Source organism: Callospermophilus lateralis, chromosome 1, assembly GCF_048772815.1.
Source record: "Callospermophilus lateralis isolate mCalLat2 chromosome 1, mCalLat2.hap1, whole genome shotgun sequence".
NCBI classification, from domain to species: domain Eukaryota; kingdom Metazoa; phylum Chordata; class Mammalia; order Rodentia; family Sciuridae; genus Callospermophilus; species Callospermophilus lateralis.
In genome coordinates this window covers 104,472,668-104,498,887 of record NC_135305.1, presented here as the reverse complement: position 1 = coordinate 104,498,887, position 26,220 = coordinate 104,472,668, and the positions used below count along the sequence as shown (strand labels likewise).

The window sequence follows — 26,220 nt, the reverse complement described above, 5'->3', positions numbered from 1 at the left end:
GGTACTTCTTTTGCACTATCTCTAATCAAATAGCTTTCTCATTTTTTAAAAAAGTTGATTATCATAAAATTATTAGCTTGTAAGAAGTCTTTTTTTTCATACCAGAGTTGCAGGCATGTTTGGCTTCTTATTTTCTTTTTTCTTTTTTTTTTAATTAATTTTTATTGTAGGTTGTTCAAAACATTACATAGTTCTTGATATATCATATTTCACACTTTGATTGTAAGAAGTCTTAATATGAGAAAATTCTTTTCTGATATACTATAAATATTTTCCCCAGATTATTGCTTGCATTTTTGTTTTCAAAGGAAAAAGTTGGAGAAGTCCATTTTATTAATTCCTTATTCTGTAATGATGTATTTGTGTTCTAATAAATCTTTTCCCACTCTAAATTCAGAAGGGCTTTCTCCAGTATTTTTGAATAGTAGTTTTGGATTGTACATTTTGGTCTATGACCAGCTTTGATTTAATTTTTCTATTTGTTGTAAGAGTTGATGGTAATTTTTTTTTACCATAAATGTCATCATATCCTAATTATCTGGCACCATTTATTGAGTATAGATTTTTCTTTCTCCATTAAAATGCTGTATTACTTCTGTCAGAAATGTAGCTAAACATATTTGTATGTGTTTACTTCCGCTGTATTCATCTATACGTCTATCATTTCACAAATGCCTAAGTGTTTTGATTACTATGGCTTTATATAGCATCTGTTAAAATCATATAGGTTAATCTTCCAACTTTGCTTTTATTTTAAAAATTGCTTTGTTTACTCTCTGTACTTTGAATTACTGTATACGTTTTAGCATTAGCATATCAATTTCTAATTTGATTTTATTGACTCTGGATACAAAATTAATGGTAATTGTCATCTCAACACATTTAGTCTTCTAACACTGAACATGGTGATCCTCCAGTTTTGGAAATTATTTTTAATTTATTTCAAGGACATTCTAAGTTTTCAGCGTGCAATTTTAACAAATCCATTTCCTAGGGTTACTCATAAGGATGTTACATTTTATTTTCTGTATTTTAGATAGAATTGTTTTAATGATTTAACTTTCCAGCTAGTTTATAAGAATAAAGTTGAGTTTTAAACAACCTGGATACTATGATACTGTTTTTCAATGATTAGAATTCATAGTTATTTTTTACCTAAATAAACCTATCATCTGATTAACAGTCTTACTTCATTTTTATTATCCATGCCTTTTATTTCTTTTACTTGCTTTATTTTAATTACTAATTCTCTAGTATAGTGTTATGAAGAAGTGGGAAAAAAAGCCATTCTTGCCCTGTTCCAGTACTAGAGATAAAACAAATAAATCTTTAATTTTTAATTATGTTAGCTGTAAGATTTTCTTAGATGTTCTTTGTCAGTTTGAAGCAGTTTCCTAGTTTTCTTAAATATTTATCATGAATAGTGAATTTTCTCAGTGACTTTTCTGTATCTAGTGAAATACTTTCATGATTTTTCTTCTTTATTATTAGTATTATTTGCTTTTATTGATTTTCTAATGTTGAATCAATGTTTCTTTCCTGATATAAACCCTACATGCTATTATTTTATTTATTTTTATTTATTAATATTTATACCTTTATAAAATAGAATATTTAAGTTTTTAGTATGTCTTTGTAATGTTTTTGGATTAAGGTTATGTTGGTCTTATAAATGAGTTGGGCTTTGTTTTCCTCCTACTGTACTATCTCAAAGTGTTTCTGTAGCATTGGTGTTATTTTATCCTTCCATACTGGCTGTAATTAACCAGTTTAGAAGTCTGTACCATTGATCTATGTGTAATCCCTTTATTAATAACACAGTCTTTATTATTATTCCTATTAAATCTTTAAGACCAGTGGACTGATCTCTTCCAATCATTTTTTTCCTCTTATGATGCTGTTTCCTGTTCCAGCTTCTAATCCCTTTGCTTTCCTTAGGAAATTTAAAATAAGTATATCTGTATTTTTTTTGAGAGAGAAAGAGAATTTTTTAATATTTATTTTTTAGTTTTTGGTGGACACAACATCTTTTTATTTTATTTTTATGTGGTGCTGAGGATCGAACCCAGCGCCCCGTGCATGCCAGGCGAGCGCGTTACCGCTTGAGCCACATCCCCAGCCCAATATATCTGTATTTTTTAAAAAAGATCTTTCTGAAATTATGATAGCATGTATGTTAATTGATCAATTTAGGATTTATGAAATTTGATTATTTTACTATCTTAAGTCTTCTAATCCATGAACATAGTGTCTGTCCATTTATTTAAGTGTTCTTTCATTAGCAGTTTACAGTTATCATCATATATGTCTTATAGATTCTTATCTAGTTAATTTTACTTTGTAGATAGCTACTTTAAGTAGTGGTTTTAATTTTGGTTTGCAATTGATCAAACTGTTATTTAGAAATATTATTGCTTTAGTTCATTGGCCTTGCCTCTTGCTATTTTGCAAAATTCATGGAAATTTTTGTATATTTCTTTGAATTTCTTTATGGGTAATGACTTCTAAAGCATCCCTTTTTAAAATATCAACATGCATAATCATTAAATTTATTTTAAATGGTGCTTTATATTCATCCCATTAATTTCAATGAGTTATGTTCATTGTAGTAAAATTAAAAATATTTTCAGAGATTAAAAGTTATCTAAAGGGGCTGGGGAATGTGGCTCAAGCGGTAGCACGTTCGCCTGGAATGCGTGCGGCCCAGGTTCGATCCTCAGCACCACATACAAACAAAGATGTTGTGCCCGCTGATAACTAAAAAATAAATATTAAAATTCTCTCTCTCTCTACCTCTCTCTACCTCTCTCTCTCTTTAAAAAAAAAGTTATCTAAAATGCTTGAAAACAGAAGTATTTCAGACTTCGGAATTTTTGGGGAGTGTGTGTGTGGAATTGTTACATACTAAATGAGATGTCTTTGGGAACTCTGGTCCCAAGTCTAAACACAAAATATATTTATGCTTCATATGTACTTCGCATACAAGGCCTCAAGTTGATTTTTTGCAGTGTTTTTAGTATATTTGAGTTTTAACTGCAACTTGTCACACAAGGTCAAGTGTGGATTTTCCACTGTGGCATCACATACATACATCACATACATGCTCAAAAAGATTCAGATTTTTGATTTTCAGATTAGAGATGTTCAACCTGTGTCTCATTGTTCTCTATGTTTATATTCATAAGACATTTAATTGGATTGGTTTTATAACTCATGGCATATGAGCTATGTTGGTGAAGATACCATAACTGATCCCCAAAAAAGGGTGTTTTGCAGTTACTGAAGGTAGTGTTTTATAAATATAAGCAGATGAAAGTAATTACTAGTTTAAAATCTATTTACTGATAGTGTACTTATTTATTTAAAACTTTTATTCTGTTAGTTTTTGCTTCTTCCATTTTAAAACTGTTATTAGGTGCATAGAGATTTAAAACTATTTAAATTCTCCTGAATAATTGGTCATTTTGTCAATATGACAAATTGCTCTTTTGCTTGATTTTTTTTCTTTTTACTATTAGTATAGTGGTTCCCAAATTCTTATTCCGACTATTTTCATGATAAGGCTTTTCCTAACTTCATTTACTTTTAGCTTATCTGTATATATTGTAGGAAGATTATACTTGAGTCTTGCTTTTTTAAAATTGAATTTTAAAATGTTTATTTTTGTTTTCTATTTGTTTCCTTTGTTCTTTGGTTCTCTTTTGCTGCTTTTTAATAGTTTCTGAATATTTTTAATATATGATAGCTTTTCAGTTTTTTTAAATCTATTTAATTTTCCTTTATATTTTTGTATGTTGTGATATAAATTATACATACTATAATTTTATTGTCTACTTAGACTTAATATTGCACAACTTCACATAAAATGTAGAAAACATACTCATTGATGTATCACTGCCCTTGCACTATTTGTTTAGTTATATGTATTTCATATAATATTTAAAAATCCTCCAAACAGTATTGTATTTTGAACTAAAGGAATCTCACCTATTTTAAAGGACTAGAGAAGGAAAACAAATAGTCTTCTTTAACTATTCAGAAGTTTACTGGTGCTTACACTCTTCTTTTTTTCCCAGAAGATTTTCCCTCTTTTTTGTTTCATCTAAAAGAATTTTCATGAGCAGTTACTGTGGAGAAAGTATGCTGCTGGCAAATTGTTTTATTTTTCTGGTATCTCAAGAAGACTTCTATTTTCTTTTTATTTATTCATTTATTTATTTATTCTTATTGGTTGCTCAAAACATTACAATGATCTTGACATATCATATATCATACATTTGATTCAAAAGGGATATGAATTCTTATTTTTACCATGTGTACAGATTATAGGATCACATTGGTTAAACAGCCACGTTTATACATACTGCCATACTAGTGTTTGTTGTATTCTGCTGCCTTTCCTATCCCCTTCCTATCCCTCCTCCCCTCCCGTCCCCTCCCATTATCTCTCTCTACCCCATCTACTGTAACTTATTTCTCTCTCTCTCTTTTTCCCCTTTCCCCTCACATCCTCTTATATGTAATTTTATAGAAAAATGAGGGTCTTCTTCCATCTTCTGTGCGGTTCCCCTTCTTTCTCCATTCCCTCCCACCTCTCGTCCCTGCTTAGTGGTAATCTTCTTCTCATGCTCTTTCTCCCTGCTCTGTTTTGAGTTGCCCTCCTTATATCAAAGAAGACATTCGCCATTTGTTTTTTAGGGATTGGCTAGCTTCACTTAGCATAATCTTCTCTAATGCCATCCATTTCCCTGAAAATGCCATGATTTTGTTATTTTTTAGTGCTGAGTAATATTCCATTGTGTATAAATGCCACATTTTTTATCCATACATCTATTGAAGGGCATCTGGGTTGGTTCCACAGTCTAGCTATTGTGAATTGTGCTGCTATGAACATTGATGTAGCTGTATCCCTGTAGAATGCTCTTTTTAGGTCTTTTGGGAATAGTCCAAGAAGGGGAATAGCTGGGTCGAATGGTGGTTCCATTCCCAGCTTTCCAAGGAATCTTCATACTGCTTTCCAAATTGGCCGCACCAATTTGCAGTCCCACCAGCAATGTACAAGTGTACCCTTTTCCCCACATCCTTGCCAGCACTTGTTGTTGTTTGACTTCATAATGGCTGCCATTCTTACTGGAATGAGATGGTATCTTAGAGTGGTTATAATTTGCATTTCTCCAATTGCTAGAGATGGTGAGCACTTTTTTGTGTATTTGTTGATTGATTGTATATCCTTCTCTGAGAAGTGTCTATTCAGATCCTTGACTCATTTGTTGATTGGATTATTTGTTTTCTTACTGTTTAATTTTTTGAGTTCTTTGTATACTCTGGATATTAAGGCTCTATCTGAAGTGTGAGGGGTAAAAATTTGTTCCCAGGATGTAGGCTCCCTATTTACCTCTCTTATTGTTTCTCTTGCTGAGAAAAAACTTTTTAGTTTGAGTATGTCCTATTTGTTGATTCCTCATTTTAACTCTTGTGCTATAGGTGTCCTATTAAGGAATTTGGAGCCCAACCCCATGAGATGGAGATTAGAGCCAACTTTTTCTTCTATTAGACGCAGAATTTCTGGTTTGATTCCTAGCTCCTTGATCCATTTTGAGTTAACTTTTGTGCATGGTGAGAGAAAGGGATTCAATTTCATTTTGTTGCATATAGATTTCCAGTTCTCCCAGCACCATTTGTTGAAGATGGTATCCTTTCTCCATTGCATGCTTTTAGCACCTTTGTCTAATATAAGGTAGTTGTAATTTTGTGGATTGGTCTCTGTGTCCTCTATTCTATACCATTGGTCTACCCTCCTGTTTTGGTACCAGTACCATGCTGTTTTTGTTACTATTGCTCTGTAGTATAGTTTAAAATCTGGTATTGCTATACTGCCTGTTTCACTCTTACTGCTTAGAATTGCTTTTGCTATTCTGGGTCTTTTATCTTTCCGGAGGAATTTCATGATTTCTTTTTCTATTTCTGTGAGAAATGTCATTGGGATTTTGATTGGCATTGCATTAAACCTATAGAGTAGTTTTGGTAATATCGCCATTTTAATATTAGTTCTGCCTATCCATGAACAGGGTATATCTTTCCATCTTCTAAGGTCTTCTTCTATTTCTCTCTTTAGGGTTCTGTAGTTTTCATTGTATAGGTCTTTCACCTCTTTTGTTAGGTTGATTCACAAATATTTTATTTTGTTGAGGATATTGTGAAATGGGATGGTTATCCTCATTTTCATTTCAAAGGATTTGTCACTGATATACAGGAATGCCTTTGATTTATGCGTGTTGATTTTATATCCTGCCACTTTGCTGAATTCATTTACTAGCTCTAGAAGTTTCTTAGTACAACCTTTTGTGTCTGCTAGGTTTAGGATCATGTCATCCACAAATAGTGCTAATTTAAGTTCTTCTTTTCCTATATTTATGCCTTTAATTTCTTTTGTCTGTCTAATTGCTCTGGCCAGTGTTTTGAGAACTATGTTGAATAGAAGTGGTGAGAGAGGGCATCCTGTCTTGTTCCAGATTTTAGAGGGAATGCCTTTAATTTTTCTCCGTTTAGAATGATGCTAACCTGAGGCTTAGCATAGATAGCTTTTACAATGTTGAGGTAACTTCCTATTATCCCTAGTTTTTCTAGTGTTTTGAACATAAAGGGATGCTGTACTTGGTCGAATGCTTTTTCTGCGTTTATCGAGATGATCATATGGTTCTTATCTTTAAGTCTGTTGATGTGGTGAAGAACATTTATTGATTTCCATATATTGAACCAGCCTTTCATCCCAGGGATGAATCCTACTTGATCATGGGGCACAATCTTTTTGATATGTTTTTGTATCCGATTTGCCAGAATTTTATTGAGGATTTTTGCATCTAAGTTCATTAGAGATATTGATCTGTAGTTTTCTTTATTTGAAGTGTCTTTGTCTGGTTTCAGAATCAGGGTGATATTGGACTCTTAGAATGAATTTGGAAGAGCTCCCTCTTTTTCTGTTTCCTGAAATAGCTTGAAAAGTATTGGTATTAGTTCTTCTTTAAAGGTTTTGTAAAACTCTGCTCTATACCCATCCGGTCCTTGGATTTTCTTAGTCTGGAGTGTTTTGATGTCTTCTTCTATATCCTCCATTGATATTGGTCTGTTTAAGTTGTGTGTATCCTCCTGACTCAATCTGGGCAAATCATATGACTTAAGAAATTTATCGATGTCTTCACTATCTTCTATTTCATTTGAATATAAGGTTTCAAAATAATTTCTAATTATCTTTTATATTTCTGTAGTGTCTGTTGTGATATTGCCTTTTTCATCCCGCATGCTAGTAATTGGAGTTCTCTCTTCTCTTCATTAGCATGCCTAAGGGTCTGTCGATCTTATTAATTTTTTCAAAGAACCAACTTTTAGTTTTGTCAATTTTTTAATTGTTTCTTTTGTTTCAATTTCATTGATTTCAGCTCTGATTTTAATTATGATTCTACTTCATTTGCTGTTGTTTTTGTCTTCTTTTTCTAGGGTTTTGAGATGGAGTGTAAGATCATTTATTTGTTGGTTTTTTCTTTTTTTGAGGAATGCACTCCAAGCAATGAATTTTCCTCTTAGAACTGTTTTCATTGTGTCCCGTAGATTGCGATATGTTGTGTCTGTGATTTCATTTATCTCTAAGAATTTTTTGATTTCCTCCTTTATGTCTTCTGTAACCCGTTGATCATTCAGTAACATATTGTTCATTCTCCAAGTGATGTAGGATTTTTCACCTATATGCATTTAGTAAATTACACATAATAGAAGTTGTCATGCTTGGGAGGAAAGGTAGGGGAAGGGGAAGGAAGAAGTCACTAAAGAGAAAGAGAGAAAGAAAAATAGGTAGAATAAAAGAAAAGGGAAAAAAATGAACAGAGAAAAAAAAGATAAATGCAGTCTTAGAGTTCTATTTTCTTCTCTTCCAGTAAGTGGATCTGTGCCATCTGGGCCGAGCTTCTGCCTTCAATACACTGGAAACAATCCCTGTGAGGCGGCTCCTCTTCCCCAACTGGGTGGCTCACCAATCCTGGTTGCCAGGGCCATTCCTGGTCTCTAGCCCCCCTGCTTCTCCTGACAGCCAGGCCCCACTTACTGGTGCCATTCTCCACAGATCTAGCTACACTCAGGGCCTGCAGCCCCCTGGTGCCCTGTTCTCTTGAATGACTGGGCACTCTCTCTGTTTGCCATTCACCCAGACCCCAAGGTTGTGGAGCGCGGGGGGCTGGGGGCCGTCAGCTTGTTTTGCCTGATTCGCTGGGGTAGACACGCCCCTGGGAGCTGGCGAAAAAGGCCTGGCTGTCAGCGCTGGTGGGAGGGGGAGTTGGAGGTCAGGTGCCCCTGCTGATTCCCTGGGCTCCGATAGTCACACTCAAGGAGAGCTGGGTAGAGATTTTTGAGATTTCCCAGCTGTATGAAGAGGGAGGGCTGAGGGTCACACACTTGTGGTCGCAGATTTCGCTCTGAAGCAATCCCATCCTACGAACTCTGATGACGTCAGGTCTCTGCCATGGTGGTCGCTGGTCTCCCTGCCGGGGTGTCCAGTGGGAAAGGTGGGTCTGGTCTGTCTCTCCTAAATCCCCACCTCAGATCTCATTCCGCTGGCCCATGGAGGCTTGGTTGGCACCTCCTCAAAAGATCTGTAGTTTTGTTTCTCTATGCTGCTCGAGGGTCTCTGTAGCACTGAGTTGCGGAGGGTCAGCATGTCCCCAATCAATCAGCCAGTGCCTCCTTGCGCCGGGGTTGCCTGGATTCACCCGTGCCCAAGCACGCTGCGGCCTCTAAGAAGCTCGAACTCCTCGCTTAGGTTTCATCTCAGCCCAACTTTGCTGGACGTTCCTGAGCAGACAGCATCCAGTCGTTCTAAAGTCTCTCTCTGCCAGCACAGCTGAGGAGGTCACGGGAGTGCTCCCTACACACCTGCCACCATGTTCTCTCTCCCTGAATCCGGATGATGGCAGGGCGCTCGCAACGCTCCCTCCAGTGAGTCTCAGCCTCGCCCCTTGAGCCAGGGAGGCAACCCTATTTTATTTTTTAAAAAAATACTTTTTAGATGTTGATAGGCCTTTATTATTTTTTTCAATTATTTGTATGCAATGCTGAGAATCAAACCCAGTGCCTCTCACATGCTAGGCAAGCTATCTACCACTGAGCCACAACCTCAGCTCCATGAATTCTATTTTCTATGTGTTCTTCATTTCTTGAAATATAGTTTTACAGAGTATGCTAATCAGGGTTTGATTTTGCTTTTGTTTTTCTCATCCCTTCAACATTCTATTTTGTCTTCTGACTAACATAGATTTGGGTAAAATATTCCCAGATTTGAATTGTTCTTTCCTTGTACATAATTTCTCATTTTTTTTGTATCAAATTTCCAGGTTTTTCTTGTATTCCCATTTTGATTATTATGTTTTTAAACATGTTTTTCTTTATATTTATCTTTCTGGGGGCTCCCTGAGATCCTTCAATCTTTAAATTTATGTTCATCACCAAGTGATATGTATTGCTACCTTTTCTATTGCCCCTCTCCCTTCTTTTCAAACTCCTCTTCTGTAATGACCATTTTACCCATCGGTTATATCTGTTAATACTATCCTTTTCTCCCCCCATCATTCTTTCAATTATTTACTCTTCAGTTGGATAAATTAATCTGTCTTAAAGTGTTCTATTTTCTCTGCTTCATCTCCATTCTTCTGTTAAGTTTATCACTAAATTTTTATTGCAGATATTCTGTATTTAAATATTGAATTTTTCATTTTTTATTGCTTCTGTTTATCTGCTAAGATTTACTATCTTTTCATTTATTTCAAGTATGCTTTTGACTTTTTCTTGGAACTTATTTATTATAGCTGTTTCAAAGTTATTGTCTGATATTTCAAACATCTGTCCTTGAGGTTACTATTTGTCTTCTCTCTTGTAATAGATATCATTGTCTTTTATTTTTCTGTGATTTAGTTTGCATTACATCTTAGAGTGATGAATGTTACATTATGTATCACCTGAGTTCTGCTCAAATTATTTAGAGAAAGTTAACATTTTTATTTAAGCAGGAAATATATCCATCTAAATTTAGATCATGAATTCCTTTTTTCTGTTTACTATAATTTAAATATGTTCAAAGACTTTATATGTTGGCCTTTCTCTTATACTTGTGTTCAGGGGTTAGTATGAGATTGTTATGGTTTCAAATTTCAGTTCGGTTTTCTAATCTTTTAATGCTGGCTTAGATGTATCTTATGTATGGGGCTGGGGATGTGGCTCAAGTGGTAGTGCGCTTTCCTGGCATGCGTGCGGTCCGGATTCAATCCTCAGCACCACATACAAACAAAGATGTCGTGTCCGCAGAAAACTAAAAAATAAAGAAAGAAAGAAAGAAAAAAGAAAAAAAAAGATGTATCTTATGTATGTGTGGTTCAGGAAGTTTATTAAGCCTAATCCAGAGCCATACATAGAATAAATTGAACTCTTTCTCAATTGTTCTTTGTCCAAGATTTTGCCTTCATCTGGTCATGTCTTCAGGCTTCATTCCTTGGTTCCATTGTCCAGAAAGATGGTCAGTCTGCTCTCATAGTTTCATGTACTGGCATATGCTACTCTGAAACTCAATCCACCCTCACGGTTTCCCTCTGAGAGAAAAAAAATAGAACAAATAGCAAACTCTTACCTTTGTTAGTTGCTTATTTCAACTACCCTTTTAAATTCCCTTAATTTCCTTTGTTTTTTTCCCATATTTTTTAGTGATGCATTGTAGTTGTACATAATGATGGGATTCATTTTTACCTATTTGTGCATACCCACAAATGTAAGAATAAAATTTGGTCAATATCATTCCCCAGTTTTTCCCCTTTCCCAACCCTCCTTTTTTTGTGTAGATATTTCATTTTAGTCTGATTTTATAATTGTTATCAGTGGGATGAAAGGGCATTAGGAGACTAGACCACAATAGCAAAATTGTAACTCCCGTTGGGAATAACTTTAATGACAATTCAATAACTAATCACAATAGAACTTTTCAGGTTTTCTGTGCCTGTTTTGATAATTTGTGTCCATTTTATATTGATATTCAAATTTATTCCACAAATTGAACAACATATTTTTTCTTTAATGGGTCACAAGATCTATAGTGATATTTTCTTATTCCTAATATTACTCATTTTTTTCCTGAAATATTTTATTAATCTTTTCACAGAACCCGCATTTAGTTTTTCTCGTATTTGTCTGTTTTCTGTTTCATTAATTTTGTCTCATACCTTTAACATTTTCTAAACTATTTTCTTTCATTTGCATCTGGAAATTAATGTGCTGCAGTGTAGCCTAGACATTTGATTTGATACTTTTTTTCCTTTTATAAGTATCTGAAGCTACATATTTTCTCTAACATTGATTTAACTGTATCACACTATTTGTATTTTTTGTAGATATTTCAAGTTTTCAATCAGTTCAAATATTTTTTGTAATTTTCTTTGACCCAGGTCATATTCAGTAGTTTTTTTTAATTCCCATATAACTGAAAATTTCCAACATATACATATTTATTTACACCTAAATTTCTTCTTTTTAAAAAATTTATTCTGTATTACTTTAATTCTTTTAAGTGGTTTTGAATCGTTTTGTGGTTCAGAACATATCTTGATGGATGTTCATGTTTACAGAAGTTAAATTTTCTGTATTACTCTTTTTTTTTTTTGGTTTAGTTTTTGTGATTTAGGAGATTGAGCTCAAGGCCTTGCACATGCTAGGCAAGTTAGACAAGTGCTCTTTTACTGAGCCGTACTCTCAGAATTTCAAAATTTTATTTTGAAGGAAGGTCTCATGAAGTTGCTCAGGTTGGCCTCTGATTTGAAAGTCTCCTATGTGAGCCTTCAAGTAGCTGGGATTACAGGAGTGTGCCTATACCCAGCTTCCCTGTTGTTTATGTTTTCAATTTATTATATCAGTTTGTGAGAGTTGAATGCTTGAAGCTCCTGACTATAGTTGTGAATTTGTCCATTTCTACTAAACTACTTTTAGTAGTTCTGCTATATATTTTTAAATTCAGTAGTTAGATAAATAGACATTTAGGATTGATTTCTGTGCATGTGATTTGCCACTCTGTTACCAAAAGCTCAGTTTTTGTCCCTAATGCCAATTCATGCCAATTTAATAAGAATGGTTTTGAGAAAATGGAAAAAGAAGATTTATTGCTTTGCTAGTAAAGGAGAAGCCAAGGGACTCCTGTCCCTGAGGTTGTGGTTCTGCCCATCAGGAAAAACAGAGGGCTTATTTTAAAGAAGCTTTTCAAAGGCACCATTCCAGGTGTTCTCTGATTGAGGATTGTGATACACTTGTTAATTTGGGAAATAGCGATTCCTTAGATCTTCTAATCCATCCCCCAAGTGTGAATTACATGGTTCCTGTGGTAGCTGTAAACTCAAAGACAGATAACTCAACCTAGGATGAGCAAAATTAATTTGGTTTCCTGGCCCCCCTTTAGGGAGGGGAAAGTGGAGATGAGGAAATGAAAAGATAAAATGTATTCCTTTTCAAATAAGACTGACAACAGAAAGGACTGTCATAAGAAAACTGAAGTGGTTATATTAATAGCTAACAAAGTAAATTTTAGAATGTGAAGTGAAACACTTTTTATACCTTCATTATTATATAATATGCCTATATGTACCTGGTAATATTCCTTGCATGAAATCTACTTTATTAGATATTAATATAAGCAGTCCGATTTTCTTATGATTAGGGCTTACATATTTTGGTAGTTAGACATAGACTCTGTAAACATTTCTACTTTTCCAGTTGTACTTTGATATACAAATGTTTTTAATTTTAATTAACTCCAAATTATCTTATTCTTTTGTTCCTTAATGCTTTTTGGTCGTATCAAATAATCTGTTGCCTTATCCGAAGTTATCAAGTCTTAGCCCTGTGTTTCTTTTTCCCCTAGGAATTTTTAAAATTTTTGCTCTTATATTTATGTCTTAGATTGAATTAGAGTTAATAAGTGTATATGGTGTGAGATGTGGGATCCATTTTTTTCTTCCACACATGGAACACTAATTGTCCCTGCATCATTTGTTGACAACATGATTATTTACATAACTAGAGTACTTGGAACCCTTATCAGTAATCAGTTAATCATAAATGAGTTAATTTCTATTTCACTGGTTTATATGACTGTCCTGATGACATAATTAAACTGTTTTTATTGTGTAGCTTTATAGTAATTTTTGAAATTGGAAGAGTTATATACTATGACTTTATTCTACTACATGATTGTTTTGTCTATTCCGATATGAATTTGAGGATTGCTATTTCCATTTCTTAAAAAACGGATATTAACATTCTGATAGGAATTGCATTGAATTTGATAATTTGCTTTAGGTAATACTGATAGCTTAATAATAATGTCTTCCTATTCATGAATACAGAAAGTTTATTTATTTAGATGGTTTTTAGTTTCTTTTACTAATGCTTGTGTAGTTTTCAGTGCACAATTATTTGATTGCCTTGGTTCTAGTTTAATTCTGATTATTTGATTATCCTCTTTATTGTGGCTTATATTTTCCTGCCTGTGTTAGTCAGCTTTGTGTTGCTGTGACCAAAATAAGTCATAAAAACAATTTAAATGAAGAAGAATTTATTTTGGCTCATGGTTTCAGAAGTATAGTCCATGGTTTGCCGAGTCAGTTACTGTGGGCCCAGGGTGAGACAGAACATTTTGGTGGAAGGGAGTTGTGAAGGAGTGTAACTTATCTCATGGAAACCAAGAAGGAGAGAGAAAAAGGGGAAAGGGTCACAGGGAAGGTGAACACTTCCAGGGCATGCTCCCAGTGTCTACCTCTTTCAGCCATGCTCCAGCTGCCTTCAGTTACTATCTAGTAAGTCCATTCAAACTAGGATGGAATAATTATGTTACAGTTCTCACAATTTAGTAATTTCATCTCTAAACATCCCTGCTTTGGAGGTAATGCCTCATAAAAACCATAACATTTTTCCCCTCATCCCCAACTCAGATTCATCATCCAAAGCAAAATGTTTTTAATTCATCTCCAGGTCTCCATAGTCTCAACAGTTCCAGAATTGTCCAAAGGTCTAAGTTCCAATCTCATCTGAGAGTCAAGGCAAAGCCTTGGCTGTGAGTCCTTGTGAAGATCAAATGCAAGTTACATATGTTTAATATATAATGACACAGAGTAAGCATTCCCATTCCAAAAGGGAGGAATAGGGGCATAGCAAGAAGGAATGGGACCAAAACAATATCAAAACTCAGCTGGGCTAACAAGTCCTATAGCCACATTTGGCACCTAGGGTACATTGTCATGAGATGTTCTCTCCAACAAGGTTGGATAGCCCACCCCTTTGGACTTCATTCTCAAGCTTTCCTTAGCAGACAACATTTATGGATCCTCTTAATTCCTGGAGTCTCCATTTCAACTTCAGCTTTACCTTTACAACTTTACACATCACCCTTTCAGAGGCTGCTCACAGGAATTACAACCCTGCCACACTTTGACTGACTCCCAAACCTTCCTTAGTAACCTCAGGGGAAGCCTCCATGACCCCCTTACTCTAGCATCCTGTATTCCTGCAAAACCAGCACCATGTAGATGACTCCAGGGTCTTCTGCTAGCCCTGAGGATGATGACTGCAGTAGCCTCTGAGTGTGGAGGTGGCTGAGCACAGGGAAAAAATATCCTAGACTCCCCTATGCAAGGGAATTTCCCCTTCTAAACCTTTGAGCTAGCAAGGGATGTAGTCTTGCAAATTTCTGAGATGCCCTCAGACATCTTTCCTATTGTCTGTACACAGTTCTTAGTATCTCTTTAGTGGCTAGAATCTCTTCAACAAGCATACCTTTCTTGGCTCCTGTTTTATATGCACTTTTCTGGCCATACTGCAAGTTTTAAAAATCTGCTTTTTCTGAATTATGTTCCCTGTTCTTACAGTGAACCTGGCTAAAAGTTGCCAGGAAAATCCATCCCACCACCTGAAATGCTTTGCTGCCTTGAAATTTCCTCTACCAGATTAATTAGTTTATCACCTTTAAATCCAACCTTAGGACATGGATAAAAAATTTTTTCCAGAATATAGCATAAGTTACATCTAGTCCAATTCCCAATATAATTTTCATTCCCCCTGGAACCTCATGAGAAGTCTTTACTGTTTGCCTGTTGGTCTTCTGAATTCCCACCAGAATCACCAGTGAAGCTCCACTTGCAATATTCTTAAAATTTCTCCCATCTGCATCTTCAAAGTCTTCCTTGCTTCTTCTACAAACCTTCCTTCTCCAAAAGCTTCTGAACCATACCATTAAGTTACTCATGGTAAAAACCCCACTTCTTGGTACCAATTTCTATTTTGTCAGCTTTGCATTGCTGGGACAAAAAATATATAACAAGAACAACTTAGAGAAAGATAAGTTTATTTTGGCTGATGGTTTCAGAAGTGTAGCCTATCGTGGGCTATGTCCGTTGCTCTGGACCCAAAGTGAGGCAGAATATCATGGTGGAAGAGGTGGTAGAGTAGTACTACTCGCCTCCTGGTAGTCAGGAAGCAGAGAGAAAAAAAAAAAAAAACAGGAAGGAGCTACAGGGAAAAAGAACCCTTCTAGGGTATGTCTCCAGGGATATACCACCTCCAGCTATACTCCTTACAGTATAGCTTAATCATCCTCTTAGTCCATACCATGATGTACTGATTAGATTATAGCTCTCACAATCCAGTCATTTCATCTCTGCACATTCCTACATAAACAGTGTCTGTTATGGGATACCTCAAATCCAAACCATAAAACTGTCTCTTTTCATACTAGTCATCTTTGTTTAGATTATAGATTTTTTTTGAATTTTATGTTATTTGGTGCTGGCTGTTTTTGTGCTCCTACAGACATTATTTTTTATCATTTTATGTCTTACTATTATAATTTGGTAGGAAATCCCAGTTCAGTGTTCTGTCTAGAGGTAATTATTTCCTCTATCTTCCTAAATCCTCTTCCTAGTGGCCTGTGAATTATGAGTTTTCCTTTCTGGCTGTTGGGAACACGCACTGTTAATCAGCCTGAATGATTACTAGGCACCATTCCTTCTAATGCTGTCAAAATAGATGGTTCTTTCCCTAGCCTGAGGTTAACTTCCTCCTCACACTGTGCTGATTTGTTTTTTATATTTGGGAAAGATATACTGATCATCTCCAAAGTTCTGTCTTTATGCAGCTACCTTATCTGTGGTACACAGTCTTAATAACTCTAGTTTTTTTTTGTTTTTTTTTTTTTGCTTCTCCAACTCTTAGCTTGGTTATTCTCTTCAATTCAGAGAGTTTTTTGGGCTTATCTTAGTGTCCTGTGCCATAATTTGGGAACTTTTGGCAGTAAGAAATGGCAACTGCTTATTAATTTTAGGCTTACTCTTGTAGGACTCATATTTTTTGTTTCCTATCTCTAACGGATCACTGTCCCTTATGATTCAATATCCAGTGTCTTGGAAAACATTATTTCCATGTGTTTTGCATAGTTGCCATTATTTTTGGTTATTTCAAGCAAGATACTAAATTGATTCTGGTAATAGTAGCTTATACTTTACTTCTAAGTTCAGGCTAAGGAACTTCCTTTAGCCTACCTTTTGTTGCAACATTATAATCCTCAATATTCTACTTTTTATTACAAAGCATCTTTTTTAACCTTTAGTGTTGAACAATATATTTTTTCTGATTAAAAGTGAGCTTCTATTCATATAGATCTCCCCAAACTCTGTCATATTTTGAGTATTTTTCTGCAAACTTTTCAGAGTTTCTCTTTATTCAGGGTTTACAACAGTTTGATTCTAGTGCCTGAGAATGGGAATCTTTGTCAATTTTATATTGAGTGTATCCTGAGTTTCTTTGTCTTATTCTTTGATGACTGTCATTAAATTAAGGGCATTGGGGCATTTATTTATTTATTTATTTGTTTGTTTGTTTTCTACATTTTTCAGTCTGTCCTCTCTTTTTGTTTATCAGTTATATCCATGTTACACAAATTTATACTGACCCATGCATCAAATGAAACTATTCATTCTTTTTACTGAGTTCAAATTATACAATATAAAATTGGACATTTTAATGTGAAATTTTGTAGCATTTAATATAATCACAGTGTTAGGAAACCACTATATCTTGTTCTAAAACAATTTAATTACTTCAGGAAGAAACCCTATATTTATTAAGCAGTTATTCCCATTCTCCTCTACCCTGAAACTCTGGCAGTAACCAGTTGACTTTCTGTCTCTGTAGATTTATCTATTCTGGATATTTCACATAAATGAAAACACAAAATATGTATCATTTTATATTTGGTTTATTTCACTTAGCATAATGTATTACTTAGCATGATGTAGTATATATCAGTACTGCATTTCTACTTGTGGCTAAATAATATTTCATACTTTGTATATGTATACAAATTATATATATATAGTCTCTCCATTCATAGCATTTGGAGTGTTTCCAAATTTTGAATATTGTGGTTTCTGCTGCTGTGAACATTTATGAAAATGTATTTGCTTAACTACCCATTTTCTGTTATTTTGGGTAAATAACAATAATGGAATTACTGGATCATATTCTGTTTTTAACTTTTTGAGTATGTGCCAAATTGTTTTTCACAGTGGCTACTACATTTTATTGTCCCACTAGTAACATCTGTGGTTACTTGTTTATTACACAATATCTTGGGTAACACTTATTATTTTCCTTTAACAACAAAACATACAACCCAACTTTTAACCATTTTAATGTGTATGAAGTAGTGTCTCATTTAGTGTTAATTTGCATTTCCCAAATGACCAATGTTATATTGAGCATCTTTTACTGGGCTTGTTGGCTATTGGTGTATCTTCTTGGGGGTTGCCTATGTAAGTTTGTTGCCCCTTTGTCCAATTGAGTTTTTGTCTTTTCGTTGTTGAGTAATAAAAGCTCCAGATATTCTGTATCTTAGACCTTTGCAGGTATATGTTTTGCAAATATTTTCATGTATCCTCTAATTTGTCTTTTATATTATTATTAATAATCTGGAAATTTATTATTAAAACAGATTTAGAGATTTGGTTTATATATCATTTTTCTTTTATTGCTCATTCTATTAGTGTTATATCTAAGACACTATTACAAAATCCAATATATAAAAGTTTCCTGTTTTCTTCAAATAAGTCATCAATGTATTTTGTGCTAATTTGTTCTATATATATTTTAGTTGTTGATAGACCTTTATTTTATTCACTTATTTTTATGCAGTGCTGACTATCAAACCCAGAGCCTCATAAATGCTAGGCAAGTACTCTACCACTGAGCCACAACCCCAACCCTTGTGCTAAGTGGCTTGAAATATGAGTCCAAATACATTCTTACTATACAGCTACCTAGTCATCCCAAAATTATGCTGAAGAAATGTCTATTTTCACATTTCATGCACTTTTCATCATTGATGGAAATCAGTTGTCTTAGATAGATAAGGTTATTTCTAGATTCTCAATTCTGTTCCATTATGTTTTTCCTTATGCTAGTATTATAGTTTATTATTATGCAGATTTTTAGTAAGTTCTTAAATTTTCATGTGCGATTTTGTCAGCTTTGTTTGTATTTTCAAGTTTTGGGTGCTTAAGACCACTTGAAATTCCATGTAAATTTGAGGATCATCTTTCCATTTCTTCAAAGAAAGCTGATAGAACTTTGATATGGATTATATTTAATATGTACATTGTTTTTGATAGTATTGCCAAAAATAAAAAGAAGCAAAACCATTTAAATGTAAATTGCACTTGGACACGTCCATCCCCCCGCCCCCCCGAAAACTGTTAGAGCTAATAAAGGAATTAAGTTGTAGGATACAAGGTCAACACACAAAAATCATTTCATTGGGTATACACACATGCAAGTTTGTGTGGGGAGTGAGAGAGTGAAGGAGAGATGGGGAGGAAGAAGGAGATTGATTTTTCCATTTAAGCAATGGGCAATCGGTTGCATCCACTTCTTGGCTATTATGACTAATGTTATAGAGAACACAGATGTGCAGATATCTCTTAAGTTCCTGTAGTTATTTCTTTTGGATCTATATTAGGATAAGTTGCCACAATAAAATTTCATAGATTGGGTGTCTTAACAGAAATTAAGTTTCTCACAGTTTTGAAGATCAGGGTTCTGTTCAGATAAGTTCCTGGTAAAGGTACTCTTCTTGGTTGCAGATAACCATCTCTGATTATGTCCTCACACGGCCTTTTCTTTGTGCATGTTCATGGAAAGAAAGAAAAAAAAAAAAAAGATAGTGCACATAATCTCTCTGGTGTCTCTTATTTGACACTAGTCCTATTGGATCATGGCCCAATTCTACTCATTTAAGTTTACTATCTTAAAGACACTGTCTCTAAATATATCCTCATCAGGGATTAAGTCTTTCCTGTCAATTTGGTGGTAGATACAGACATTGAGACTATAAAGTCTTCAAATATGTCTTTAAAACCCTGATTTCAAAAAAAAAAAAAAAACCCTGATTTCAGGTTTTTCAGCTAAATACCAGAATCAGAATTTCTGGATCATATGGTAATTCTATTCTTAATTTTTTGGGGAGCCATTATTACTATGTCCATAGCTGCTTAACCATTTTACATTCACATTAAGAAAGTACAAGGTTCACAATTTCTTCTTTCCTCACCAGCTCTTATTTTCTGTTATTGTGATACTTGCCATCTTTAATGTGTTTGAAATGGTGTCCCATTGTGGTTTAGATTTTTATTTCTAATGTTAGGGGTCTTTTCATGTATTATTGGCATTTTATAATTTTTTTGGGGAGTTAATATCTATTCAAGACTTCTAACTTTTTTTTTTTTTTTGGTACTGGGGATTGAACATAGGGACACTTAGCCAGTGAGTTATATCCCAGCCCTTTTATTTTTTATTTAGAGACAGGATCTCATTAAGTTGCTGAGTTTTGAACTTGTAATCCTCCTGCTTCTGCCTCCCAAATCACTAGGATTTAAGGCACATACCCCACACTTAGCCACATCCATTTTTAACTAGGTTGTTTTTGTGTTATTGTTGAGTTGTAGGAGTTTTTAAGTATATTTTGATATTAACTCCTTACATCATTTGCAAATATTCTTTCCTTTTTGTTATATTCATAAGGTCTTTTGATGAATAAAGGTTTTAAATTTTAATGAAGTTCAATGCATTTATTTTCATTCCTTGTGTGAGAGAAATCATTACAAAATCCAGGGTCATGAAACTTTTCCCCAATATTTTCTTCTAAATATTTTACAGTTTTAGCTCTTAAGTTTATGTCTTGGATCCATTATATGATATAAGTTAAGAGTCCATGTTCAGTTTATGTGGATATCTATTCTTCTCAATATCATTTATTGAAAAAACAATTGCCCTCTCCTCACTGAATAATCTTAGTAGTATTATCAAAATCATTTGACCCAATGAGTTTATTACTGGATCTTCAGTTCTGTTTCATTGTTCTATATGGCTTTCTTTATGGTAGCACTGCTTTGTTTTGATTACTAGTTTAATGTTTTACAATTAGGAAGCATGAGATCCTAACTCTGCCCTTCTTTCTCAGGGTGTTTTAGCTATTTGATTTATCTTGAGATTCCAAATGAATTTTAGGATGCAGATTTCTATACCTGGGGAAAATAAAAGCCATTTAAATTTTGATAGGAATTGCATCGAATCCATAAATAGCTTTGGGTGGAGCTACATTTTAATGGTATTGTCTTCTAACCCATGGTGATGTGGTGTATTTTCTTTTACTTGTGTCTTTTAGTTTATTTCACTGATCTGTGTTAGTATTTTGCCAACTTGATTAAATTTATCCCAAAATATTATATACTAATACATTGTAAATAAATATTTTTGTAATTGCCGGATAGGATTGTTTTATCATTGGTGTATTTAAACAGAACTCGTAACAGAAAATTTTTATCCACTGGACAACAATTTCCGATTACCCACCCCTAATCCCCTAGTAACTACTGTTTTTATTTCTGTTTCTATAAGTTTGACTACTTCAGATAACATCTTTTAAGGGGACTCATGCAGTGTCTTTTTTTTTGTGATTGATTTATTTTACTTAGCACAGGCTTATTTGTGTTGTAGCACATGACAGGATTTCCTTCTTGTTTGAGGGTGAATTTTATTATGCGTTTTCCATTTTATGTATGTTTGTCCTCCCATCTACCAGTGGACAACTTCATTGCTTCACCCTCTTAACTACCATGAATAATGCTTCATTGAACATGGGTGTGTAAATATCTCTTTCAGATCTTGCTTTTAGTTTTTTTGGATATACATTCAGAGGTGGGTTTGCTGGATCATATGGCAATTCTATATTTAATTTTTTTGAGGAACCTCCATTATGTTTGTGTTTTTCATAGAAGTTTTGTATTCCCACTAACAAGGCAAAAAGTTTCCAAATTTTCCACATCCTCACCAACATTCATTTATTTTTCCTCATACTAATCTATATAAGGTGATACCTCATTATAGATTTTATTTGCCTTTCTCTTACAATTACTGATGTTGAGCATCTTTATATGCTTTGTCCATAGGTGTTTCTTTTTTATGATTCCTCCATATACATGGCTGATATTAAATGTCTTAATTCTCTGAGAATTTCCTTGGTTCTTTTATAGACTTAGGTATTGTGTTCATGCATAATCTCTTGCCCATGCATGTATGGATTTGTAGTTATGGTTTTTAGGAACCATACCTATGGCCTGAGATATGACTTGTGCCATCATCAAGTTCAATGACAGGCATCCCTCATGCATTTAAGAGTGCCAATTCTGTGTGCTCTGTTCTCTCAAGTATGTGGAGTGGAATTTCCCAGAACTGTATTGAGGAGGATGTTAGGCATGAGTGAGTAAAAATGCCATAAAATTTCCCACTATTTTTCCCACTATTTTCTTTTGCGGGTATTTTGTTTTGTTTTGTTTTGTTTTGTCTGTGTGTTCACTGGATTGCTATAGATATTTGACTTGTTTTTAGAGCTCTTATGAAGTTACTTTGCCCTGTACCCTGTAGTTTACTTAATATTTTCATGGGAGAACTGGGGTCCAGAGCTTCCTATTTCAGCATCTTGTTGAACCTTCTCTGAGTATATATTTTGATGTTTATTTGCATTGTTTAGATTCTGGTTTATTTTAATACTTTTTTTGGTATAGTAAAAAGCTCATAAGTTAACCAATTGTATTTTTCTCTTTTGGTGTCTATTTTTAAAGTAGTTTTTCTATTCTTTCTCATTGATTTATGTGGGTAATTTATATATTCTGAATCATATTCTTTTGTTGATTACATAGCTGCAATTATTATCCTAATGTGCTCCTTGATTACTACTTTAAAATTTTATTAAGTCCTTAATTTATTATCAAGTACTTTTACTAGGTTCGTGTATGTATCTTTTAAAGAAATTCCTTATCTAAAATTTGAGAAGGGTTTTTCCAGTACTTTCTTGTCATTTGTTTATAAGTCAATACTAAGTCATCAGTGCATCCTTCTTTTTTTTAATAAATGTAGTCCACTTATCTTGTTCTATATGTTTAAATTCCATTTTAACATTTTCCCTCAAATATGCTTTACAGAGAAAAATATTTTAGTATTACAATACTAAGAAAGAATACTACAGATAAGGATTCTCTAGCATTAGACATATTATATCATGAAAGTTTGTTATTTCTAATAGCTATTGCAAGATCATATATATATATATAACCCATGAACTCAAAATTATGCCAATATTGGTTCTTTTTGTGACAGTCAGTATAAACTATGTATGTAAAAATAGCATGTAGATTTCTCTTCAGCTTGTGCCGTGATTTAACACTTCCAATAAATTTGCTTAGCATTACCACATTTGTGTTTTCAGGAAATATTAATGTGTGATTTGAGAGAAAAGGCATTATGATCACATATGTTTGAGAAAACATACTGTATTAACATCATTGGGACTTTAGTATGTACATTATCAGTTTAAAATTTCTTGTTATTTGTAAAGCAAAACACATCTATTTAACATTGGTGAATTCGTATTTTTTTTCCATCTGAAACATTACATTCCAAATAAAACATTTACTAATATTTGAAAAAGTCTGTGGAATATAGTATTGAAAATATTTCCTCTGAATAAATACTTAAAATATTTCCTAATTTTAAAAACTACTTCTTAAAACTTAAAACAATATGAAATTAAATAGTAATAGTATAATAATCCAAACATTAACACATATTATTATAATGCTGGAAGAATTTATTTGATGTCCTATAACATCCATACCTTATATGTATGACTGAGATCCTTGTCCAACTACTCTTTCAATAGGAAAAGGAGAAACAGGTTAGATACTCAACCTAGTTAGAATTCTGCATGACAGAATGTGAAATGCATGCTTCTACTTGCAGTGGATGAGATGGTAGTCCCAGAGTGCATTCTGGTTAGGCATTTATTGATTGCATATACACTGAGTGCTTTTTCATAGAAGTCATCTCATTTTAATCCTTATGTTAACATTATGAATTTGGCCATTATTTTACCTGCTTTACAAATGAGGAGAGTCAAATTTAGAGACTTGAATGCTTTACCTGGGATTCCAGAGTAAATCTCATTAACAAATGGTATTTGAACTCTGTTTCTTTCTGCACTTCTTTAACTTTCTGTCATGAAGATATAAGATATGATAATATATTCATGGCATTATCCTTATATTAGGGATTATCAAATTAATTTAAATTAGCATTTTTTCAAATTTTATATTTAGTAAGTAGTAAAAATAGGACTTGAAATCACAAGATTATTAAAAATAAGCTGTAGTCACTTTGCAGATTGGAGCTACCTTTACAAATCTAAGGCACAGTTTATGATGGGCCATCTGATAAGCACAATTGGTTGTACCTGTGATGTTGACATCTAGTGGCTTCTGCTATACCTGAAAGAATGATCTATTCAATCTTTGAACTCAACATTGTATTACCAGTAAAAATTATTTTAGATTATAGTCTTTGTCTGAACCAAGATCAGAGTGAAAAGCTTTTATTATATCATTTTACCTAAATGAAGAATATAGAATATTAAGTTGCCAGTGGCAGGAGGGAAGAAAAACAGGAGTTTTTAATAGGCATAGAGTTGCAGTTTTGCAGGATGAAAATATTCTGGAAATTGGTTATACATGTGAGTATACTTAACAATACTGAAGTTACAATTAAAAGGGGTTAAAGACATTAAATTATATTATATGTATTTTACCTCAATTAAAATAACACTTAAGAGAATCTTTGACAATTTATGCTACATACAAAATTAGTTTATGTGACATTTTGGGGACTTATTACTTACTAATTTATTGTTTATTCACAGTGATCTGCAGCCCTGGATCTTATAATCCCCGTGATGGAATTCACTGCCTTCAGTGCAACAGCAGTCTGGTGTATGGAGCAAAAGCATGCGTATAGGACATTATCTTGAATTATTTGGTGGTTTATTAAACATAAAAGTATATTTTTGAAGTATTAATATATAATAAATCACTATTATGCTAAAATTAAATAATAAGATTTTACAAAAAAGGTCTCATTGTTTTAATCATAGTATGTCCACATACTTTTAAGTGTGAACATCCTGTTATCTTTATCCATGAATGCTAAACCTACATATGACTTCAGAATATCTCTTGTATCACTGTTTAAAAAATAGTTTTAAATATACTGTATTAGATTAGCCCAGAAAATTTTGCAGGTTTTAAAAATATGTATCCTATTTTCTTTACTATATATTCACTGGACTCAGGTCACCACGTTGTTTTATAACTTTGATTTTAGCTTATTTCAATCCTTTGATTTAATTTTATGGAAATTTAACTATTCTAGTTCACCCTTTCACAGTTCAAAGCCAGTTTTAAAGCCTACATCTTATTACTGCAATTGTTAGTCTTTTTAGTATCATAAAGTAACCCCAACCACATTGTGGGTTTTTAAAACAGTTCAATGTAGCTATCTTAAACTTCCATTTTAAAGTCTCTTTAATTACCCTGACATTTCAGAATGAAATGGAGAAATCATTATATTTCCCTAGATCAACATTTGAACTTTCTCAGTAGGGAGACTAAGATATTTCTTTTTTTTTTTTTTTTTTTTTTGATAATACCTCTAGAAAAAGAATCACTCATTAGAACTTTAATTTTATTTACTTCACTATTAAAAATGAGTATTATGTGTTAGTTATTACTGATACCATGACTAATATTTATCTTCTCTCACACAAGGATGTTATATTTGAATTTCAAAACTTATCAAAGGTTTAAGTACCAGGAAAATACATAAATAACTTACAAAATGAACAGTTTCTCAATTTCCTAAATATTGTTTGATTTATATTTGTATCATCTTTGCTATGGGACATTCATAGCAAATGTTTTGCTCTTCATATTTCCTTTCTTAAAAGGACACAGATATTTGTACTTACCAAATTACACAAATTGGATGTAGGTAAAAGTGGGCAACACATTAACAGAAAAAGTATTAATTATATGCTGGGAACTATTATCCTTGATAAAATAAGTGTATGGTCCAGTAATTAAGTGTATGGCCCAGCCATCCCATGGACAAATATAACCCTGGAATTCTCACACAAATAAAAATGGAAGATAAATTAACTGTGGCTGTATTTTGTTGTTAGCCCTGGTAGTGCTTTTTTTTTTTTTTTAAATCTCTTTCATCATGATGATGTGATTGTTTTCATATAGTTTCATAGAAGTTTTTCAAATGCCTTCTTTCCTCTGGTAAGTAACATATTAAGAATTATTACACTACTGGAGTGAGTTATCATAACTAGTACATATTGAGTGTATAAAATGATGAATTAGATATAATTCTTTCCTTAATTTTTACTCCTTAACACTGGCTAACTTTATTCTGTTATTTAAAATTTTACTAACATAACTTATGATATGTTTTTCTAACACATGAATAGCATCACATAAATAGTAGGTCAGCCTGGTAATGCAGAGATAGAGTTGGGATGGTAGTAGTAAGTCCTAGAGGTCAAAATCTATACTGAAGACATAGGTGATCTGGGTAAGAGTAGACAAAAAAAAAAAAAAGAGGGTGATAGGAGTAAGTTCAGGATTTTTAGCTTGGATAGGCAGACTGGAAATGAACTTTCACAAATACCAAAATTTAGAACAACATAAGATGAAAGCGTGAGTCCAGGCA

At 33.4% G+C, this 26,220-nt stretch overlaps 1 protein-coding gene across 2 annotated transcripts in view; it reads left to right on the top strand.

The window, feature by feature from the left end:
- Zpbp (zona pellucida binding protein) overlaps positions 1–24,462 on the top strand; it is a 92,338-nt gene extending 67,876 nt beyond the window's left edge. For both annotated transcript variants that reach the window (XM_076864567.1, XM_076864559.1), the window contains one exon: positions 24,368–24,462. In XM_076864567.1, the coding sequence (XP_076720682.1) occupies positions 24,368–24,462 (95 nt within the window). The remainder of the gene's footprint in view (positions 1–24,367) is intronic.
- The last annotated feature ends 1,758 nt before the right edge of the window (positions 24,463–26,220 follow it).